The following is an 8,199-nucleotide window of genomic DNA, read 5'->3' as shown; positions in this document are numbered from 1 at the left end:
TAGCAGGTGGTGGCGATCATAGATACGGGTTTAATGTCTAGTTTTTTTTATTTTAAGCAGCGTATTTTGTGAAATTGTCGAGATGAGCTGCTCTTGGCTGCTGCCTTGGAGCGCCACCAAATGATCTCACCATGACTTTACCAGCATACAACTGACTAAATGCAGTTATGCATCCAGGGTTTAAGCACTTATAGCGCTTGTTCGTCAACTACCGACTAATCCTTATTATCTTCCAATACATTTTTTTCTCCAATATATATTTTTTGACTGCCAATTTATATGCCTTCTCAACCACTGCAGCCCAGTCATTGAGCATGGTAGTGTGGTACCTGCATCCATGAAAAGCCAAGAAAGCCAAGGAAGCCTTTTTACAGACTGCTTTTAAATAGCATCTCAAATATACATGAATTAGGTTAAAGATACTAAATGATGTTGCACTAGAGATCCCCCAATTTAAAAAAACAAAAAAAAACACTGGACTTTGTTTTCCAAGTTTGAAGACATTCTGCTTCCCATCAACAAACCTTGTATGCGAGTTATGTATGCAGTTCAGTGCAGTGAGAAATGCTCTGATCTTAAAATTGGAGAAACCAAACAATCTCGCCACAGACGCATGTCTCAACACAGGCGAGCAACCTCCTCTGGTCAAGATGCTGCTGTCCACCTGCACCTCAAGGACAGGAGACACTTGTTTGAGAGACAGATGGTTTGAAAGGGGTATCAAGGAAGCCATGTATGGTAAGAGAGAAAAAAAACAACCTTAAACAGAGGGGGTGGACTCAGGCTTCAGTTCTCAAAAACCTACAACGCAGTTTTAGAATTGATTCCTTCCCACTATCGCCTCAATCCTCATCGCCATGAAGGGTGGTGAAAACATTGCGCCTGTTAAGCCAGGCCAGTACCAACCCTAACGACTCCCTATTACAGAGGCATGGGCCAGTTTGCGGTTATTTTGCAGGCCAACAACAACCTTAATGACTCCCCATTTATAAGGGTTGGACTTTTTTTTTTTTTTTCAATTTGCATGTTTTCTAAGCCATAACAAGGCTCTATAAAACCTGGAACTCAACACCACTCCAGATGTTTTGAGTTAAAGCTTTATGGATGGGAAGCAAAACTTCTTCAAATTTGGAAACAAAGTCTAGTGGGTTTTTTTTTACTTTTTTTTTTTTGGAATGACTATGACTGAGAGTCTTCACCAGCATAGAGGTCCCCAACTTTAGGGAAATCTTCTGGCTTTCTTCTTCCTGCATAACAATCTTTTAACCAAGTCTTTTGCTAGTTATTTAAGCCAGATATCTTCCATGTTACTTCCTCTAATCTCTAAACTACACACTCCTTTGTGGACCTGTGGTCACAAATGTTCAAGCAGATTCAAAGCTAAATTATTAAATTTGAACATCACCTGAAAAATTTATATTAAAGTTAATTTTGTGTTACACAGACGATCCAAGATAGCTGCCAAGTCTACTTTTTTACTCCTTTTTCCCGCTGTCCTGCCATATTAGCAATCTCCTATAAATTTCCTGTATTATACAATTTATTTATTTATTTTTTACATTTTGATCAGCCTTTCCAAAGGGAACGGTCTCTAACATCATAAGTCAAATCTGACCACCTTTTTGCAGCATATGTTGGTTGATAAGTGTTTATTTTAGATTTCTTGTGCGCGTCTTAAAAATGTCTTTTCAAATCCAAAACTTGACAGGTATGCTCACCCATTCAAAGTGCCTCGTGCCGCTGATGTGTTTACTTTCATAACTATAAGTCAGATGAATGATAAACTAACCAAAAGGCAGTTATCTAAGTAGGCTTTATGAGCCCTTCCAACACGCCATAAAAAATGTTTTATGACTATGAATTGCAATTTCTTAGACTTACCAACTTCTAACAGGAAATTTCATGACAAACTGGCAGCTGATGTAATTATGCATTATAGTACAGTCTGCTTTGAAACTGTGTGTTCCTATTGAGATAAATATCATAAACAAACCAGGTAATGATGTTTTATCTGCTCCAGAGAAAGATTATGATAAGCTGGATGCTAGTGGCGGTTCTAGACCAATTTTAACAGGTTGGTTCATGTTGGTGTTTTTCATGGGGGGATAGAGCATAAGAATAAAAGAAAAAAACAGGGCAATAGTTATTATTAAATATATAAAGAGAGCCAAAAAAACACTCACAGCTCTAGAGGCTGTGATCTAGCAGATGAAGATTATAATCTTATCCCAATACATCTGAAACTAAAGGTGACGCCTTTGTGTTTATTGTTAAAATAAACCTGTAAATAAATTAAAACCAGTCAATTAAAGTTTCTATGCCAACTTATAATATAATGACCAAGTGATTTCCCTCTGGGATTATTAAAGTATTTCTGATTCTGATTATCTGGTATTATATCTTCAGTAGAGGGAACATAATAGAGCGCTGGCCCCCCTTTATCCCCTGTTTAGGACCACCCCTGCTGGATGCTAATAAAGGACACCAAACTTTTTTCTACAGCATAAGCTGAGATCCCTTCAATGCTTTGAAAAGGTTACTGTCTGGACTTAGTTCTCTTAGCAATCTCAGATGTTTAAACATCTTCCCAGCCGAAAAACGGCCTACATTTTCTTAATCTGGGTAGCCCAATTGTTATTATAGTGAAAGGAACAACCTGATTATATGATTTAAAAAATACATTTGTGTTTATATTTTATTTAAAGAATATATTATTCCTGGAAAAAATCAATAATAAATTGAAAATGTCTTCATTTCAACAGTATGACTAAATGAGATGGGCGATGGCGGCTCAGGATGCAGGAGTTCACCCTGTAACAGCAGGGTTGCTGGTTTGAGCCTCAACTCTGTTCATTTTCTATTCACCAGCCGTGCCTTCTATCAGTAGTGAGAGGCCTCAATGGGCTGATGGCGGTCTTGCTTATTAAGTACATGGGATTTACTAGAAAAAATTAACAATAACAAAAAAAATCTAACTTCTAAAAGTGACTTTCAACAAGAAATCCATTCAAATAATGGTTATGTCGAAAGGTAAAGAAACACACATAGTTTGAACTATTCAATACCTTACTTCACGTAAGGAGAGAGTTCAGAAAAGGTATGAAGACTTTATCAGAAGAATGTCTGCAGGTTGGGAGACAGAAGATCATTTTATCTTGTGATGGAAGAGGAAGCAGGAAGCAAAAATGAAGAAAAAAAAATACTTTAGATTTAACCTTTTTTTTTTTCTCCAATACCTGTTTACATAAAGCTTCTGAATGATCAAACCAAAGTTTTCCTAATTCTCTGTAAAGGAAAAGAGTATTCATCTCAAAGTAGTTAAAGATTAAAATGTAAAACACTAAAACTTCTTTCTAAAACAACTTTGTCATTTGTGATTTCCATGTAGCACAGACAGTGGAGTAGAATATTAGTCATTGAATTTAAATGTTAAAAAAACTAAAGAGTTTTTTAACAATCTAGGTCAGACTTTTTATAGAATTGCAAAGCATTTTAACAACAGTAGGACACTTTTTATTCTCATTATTCAGAAAAGATGTTGTTTTTTTTACATAATTTACACCAAATAACATCACATAGCAGAAAATGTATACATGCTATTTTGCTGAAGTTTTTTCAAATTTTTCTCTAAATTGGAAAAAAAATGGAGATTCTTGAAAAATGGCAAAAGATTTTCTACCTACACTGCAAAAACAATCCAGAAATAAGTAAAAAATGGCTTAAATTAAGTATATTTAGCCTTAATTTGAGCAGGTAAATAAGATGATTTGCCAATGGAATGAGTATTTCACTCTTAAAATAAGATAGTTAGATAATATTTACTTGAAATAAGACGATAAAATAGTTTTTTCTTATTTTAAAAGGAAATTGTCTTGTTCCATTGGCAAAGTGTCTTACTTACCTCCTCAAATCAAGAAAAAACACACTTATTTTAAGAAAAAATAACTTATTGAGATTTATATTTTTTGCAGTGTATCAGAAATAATATGTTTACTTTTAACAAAGGTCAGTACTATTCACAGTTCAAAACCAAAAATAGCATTCTGGATCTCAAAGGCCGTAGATCTCAGCTCTAGGTTATTACCTAATTCTACAAAAGAAGGTGATTTTCATATCTGTGAATGTGCAATAAAAATAATTTGTATTTTTTATCTACAAAGTCGTTTTTTTGTCTTTGTTTGCCTCAGAAAGCAGCAACTGATGAAATCCTAAACTAAAAATAAAACAAAAGCACTTTTGACTGGTTGATTTACAGTTTCAGGTCAAATCAAAACATTAATACAGAACAAATAGCATTTAGATCTGCTTGGATATTTGTGCAGTATGTGAGTTTATGCTCACTATAAAGAAGTCCTTTCAGATTATATAAAAAAGTACACTGATAAAATGTCTTATCAGATTATCATCTGTTGAACTCTATCAATAGTTTTTTTCTTTATTTGCATGTGCTCGTGTCAAAGGGAAGAACGTGATGACAATCTGACTGTAACCTACTAACTTGATAAAGGGTGGAAAAAAGTACACAATGTTTTCATAATGTGGTCAGATCAATTAGAAACCACGCGTTGATGTAAACATTTGCCAACGTCATGCTGAAGCCTCTTGTCATATCTCATTCTGCATCTGAACAAATAAATGCAATGTTTACTGTATATCAATACACGGCTTATTGATCATTTACTGAACCAAAAATAGGTGTTGCAAGAGAGGGTTTCCTTTCAGTCATTTTCATTTTACTGGTGTAATTGTTGACATTCCTGTTAAAAGGGGGAAGGGATGAATGAACAAAGTAGAACTGGATTTTTTTTTTTTTTTTTTCCTACTCGTGTTATTTTGTGTGTCAAATGAGCCAATGACGTTGCAGCTTCTTCAGGAATCATTGAGAGCAGGGGAGGAGCACTCTGTCCTGCTGTGATATAAACCCGGCCGGACCAGCCTTCTGCTCATTATCAGGACAGACCATCCACAGCTCCTCAGAATATTCCAGACTGAAGAATCCTCCCATTATACAACAGCATTTTTCTACAACTTTTTTTTTGTCCTGCTTTGGAACTCAAAATCCACTTTTTTCCCTCAAACCTTTGAATTTATCTTCAAAAATGCTTCCAGAGACACACAAGAGGTGAGTGGAGATTTAAAAGGACCTCTTTCCTTATACAGCCGAGCACATGGGTCCCTCCTGGACACGTTGGAGAGCAAAAAATAGGGTTCAGGAATGTGTGGGCAGGGTCGAGGTGGAGGTGGGGGTGGGTGTAAGACAGAGACATATGTGCACAAGACTGGAGAGTTCAGAGGGCGCTTCTTTTAACCTTTAGGCAGTCAGAAATAAAATTTTTAACTCTAGTTCATAGTCACAGAAATAAAACAAAAAACTTATAGTTATAATCTGGTTGAATAGAATCCAATTGGTCTAAATATAAAAGATTATTTTCAATTATTGTTCCTTTTTCAAGCAATTGGCTGTTTTCTGTGTGATTTATGCAAAAAGAAAATATCAAAGGAAACAAAATACATTATTTCCAATAAATATTTTAACAGAGCGGTTATATATTCCTCCATAATGAAGGAGGTTACTAATAAAGGTATGCTTCAGGTTTGGTAACACCAATCTCTTGACATTTTGTGTCGATGCCATTCAGTTTTAGCTATGACGACTGCAAGGCCACTGCTGACTGGCTGCTGGCGCAGATAGACATCCGACCAACTGTGGGCATCGTGTGCGGCTCCGGCCTCGGAGGGTTGGCCGACCTTTTAAAGGACCAGGTGGCCTTTGACTATAAGGACATCCCAAACTTTCCTCAGAGCACCGGTGAGTTACATAAAACGTCCTTGGATGGCAACCGCCCCGTCATGTACTGTTAATATTTACTGACCAGTTGTGGTCTCTCCTCAGTGCATGGACATGCAGGGAGGCTGGTGTTCGGCACCATGAAGGGGAGGCCTTGTGTTTGCATGCAGGGTCGTTTTCATCTCTATGAGGGCTATCCAATTCAGAAGGTAGATTCACGCTGCTGTTACAGTATAATAAACCAACATTTCTTGAAGATTCTTGAAGAACCATAAAGCACATCAGCTAATTTTGAACCCTATGGGTTTTTGTTTTTTAGATCACTCTGCCAATGCGTATCTTCAAGCTGCTTGGGGTTGAGACAGTGATTATCACCAATGCAGCTGGAGGCCTGAACCAAGACTTTAAGGTGGGCGACATCATGGTCATCAAAGACCACATCAACTTACCCGGGTTTGCTGGAACCAATCCACTGGTTGGACCAAATGATGAAAGGTAATCATATCCTCTTGAGGCGTTGAACCAGCTGAACTTCTCTACCAATACTCAACATCTCTATAATGTCTTCCTCATAGGTTTGGCGTGCGGTTCCCCTGCATGTCTGACGCATATGACAGAGATCTGCAGCAGCTGGCCATGGAAGTGGGACAGGAGTTGGGGTACGGAGACTTCTTGAAAGAGGGAGTATACTGCGTACTCGGGGGGCCTTCATTCGAGACGATCGCAGAGTGCCGAATGCTGCATTTATTGGGTGCTGATGCTGTTGGTGAGTAGATTTTATTGTAGTAATAACTACCGGGCACCAATAAAGATAAGCCATACAACCTGGGATGTGGCATGTTTGAAGGAAGGGAGGGCACTCCATTCATAAGAGACAGTTTTATTTTAAAAGTCTGGGACTTTATCTACATTATTTACTTAAATGGTTGCTGCACACGAGGCTGGTAGGAGAGTTACAAGAGAGCATCTTAAAGTACATTGATGTAAATATTTCCTTTCTAATTGCCATGAAGGAATAATTTTATAAGCTGTAAAGCCAAGGCAAGATAAGATGAAACTGATTCCAACCATTAGGAAAAATAATCTGACTTCAAATGTTGCTTTTATCATCTTCATTAGGCATGAGCACTGTCCACGAAGTGATCGTCGCCCGTCACTGCGGCATGCGCGTCTTCGCCCTGTCTTTGATCACCAACTTAGGGGTGATGGACTACGACAGCGAGGAGAAGGCCAACCACGAGGAAGTCCTCCAAACAGGCAAACAGCGAGCAGAACAAATGGAGCAGCTAGTTTCCTCTGTAGTGAACCGGATTGAACCCAACAACAACTACATCTGAGAACAAGGAGATTACTGCCAAAAGTAGACTCCTTCTGCATCTAAAATTTGCTATGATATGGCAAAACCTTTGCCTCTGTAACGTGTAGGACATACATTCCCCTAAAGGGTGGCTCCACAATAAGTCACTTCTCTGTTTTCTTGTGTTTTTTTAAAGGCATGTTTGTTCTAACTTATATGATCAACTTGTAAAATAACTATTGTTTAACTTAACAATCATCACAAATTTTCTGTACCAATCTTAACATTATGTGATTGAAACATGTACATTGTACCAGGTATTTTACTGCTTGTTTTTTTTAAAGGTGTTGCAACTAAAAGTGCTATTTATTAAAACGCTGAGTTCGTCTGTGTCATTGGTTGGGATGTTGGATGGAAATAATAGAGTTAGAGACATTTCAAACTGAGATGAAAATAGAAAACCACAAGGTAAAAAAATTTCTCTTTTTGTGTTGATTTAACATTTTTGGTAACCTATGCTTTTAAATCAGCTGATCCTAATCTTTTGTTTATCCTTTTTTTTAAGATTGACAGGCTGCAAAAATAATTATATTTTTATTTGATCTTAAGGTTTATGTTGCTCTTCATGAACTGAGAGGTTAGTCAAAAAATCTTCAAAGCAAAAAAAAAGTGGCATTTTCTGTTCGGATAACATTTGGTTGTTTAGGAGTGATGCAGTAGTACGCCATTCTGCCCTAATACAGTGGCCCAAACATGGACTTTAAACTAAAACCACAGCCTTTGGTCTGAGACAAAACAACAAACACTCCAGTGAGTTTGACGTAACACGAGGAGTGAATTCCACGAAGAGTAAATCAGTGTGTTGTATAGTGGAGGAGTTATGATGCTTGAGGTCTGTTTTTTTTTGTTTTTTTTTCAAAATCCCTGGAATCCATTTTCAAGTGCAGGGCATCATGAACTTCAATGTAGCAGGACATTTTAAACAAACATCTGGTGGACTCCACCAAAAAAAGTAGATATCCTTCATCACTGGACGTTTCAGCTGGGCATTGATCCAAACATGGTGTTTTATCAACTGGTAATAGACCCAGAAAATACTTGAAATGAATTCCAG

At 37.2% G+C, this 8,199-nt stretch overlaps 1 protein-coding gene across 1 annotated transcript; it reads left to right on the top strand.

Moving 5' to 3' along the window:
• The first annotated feature begins 4,934 nt into the window (after positions 1-4,934).
• pnp5a (purine nucleoside phosphorylase 5a) lies at positions 4,935-7,131 on the top strand. The gene is made up of 6 exons (XM_038291322.1): positions 4,935-5,122; positions 5,640-5,809; positions 5,894-5,997; positions 6,108-6,283; positions 6,364-6,554; positions 6,908-7,131. Exons 1-6 carry the CDS (start codon positions 5,100-5,102, stop codon positions 7,123-7,125), a joined length of 882 nt encoding a protein of 293 aa, XP_038147250.1. The 5' UTR covers positions 4,935-5,099; the 3' UTR covers positions 7,126-7,131.
• The last annotated feature ends 1,068 nt before the right edge of the window (positions 7,132-8,199 follow it).

Source organism: Cyprinodon tularosa, unplaced genomic scaffold, assembly GCF_016077235.1.
Source record: "Cyprinodon tularosa strain WSP-4 unplaced genomic scaffold, ASM1607723v1 ctg299, whole genome shotgun sequence".
Classification (NCBI taxonomy): domain Eukaryota; kingdom Metazoa; phylum Chordata; class Actinopteri; order Cyprinodontiformes; family Cyprinodontidae; genus Cyprinodon; species Cyprinodon tularosa.
Note: the sequence above shows the minus strand (reverse complement) of the source record. Positions and strands in the feature narration are given on the sequence as shown.

What these genes read in the sequence shown, in the direction of transcription:
- pnp5a (XM_038291322.1), top strand. Translation starts at nt 5,100, where the DNA reads ATGCTTCCAGAGACACACAAGAG. An exon ending in AGGGCTATCCAATTCAGAAG is followed by an intron (nt 5,998 to 6,107) that starts GTAGATTCACGC and finishes TTTGTTTTTTAG; the next exon opens with ATCACTCTGCCAATGCGTAT. An exon ending in ATTGGGTGCTGATGCTGTTG is followed by an intron (nt 6,555 to 6,907) that starts GTGAGTAGATTT and finishes CATCTTCATTAG; the next exon opens with GCATGAGCACTGTCCACGAA.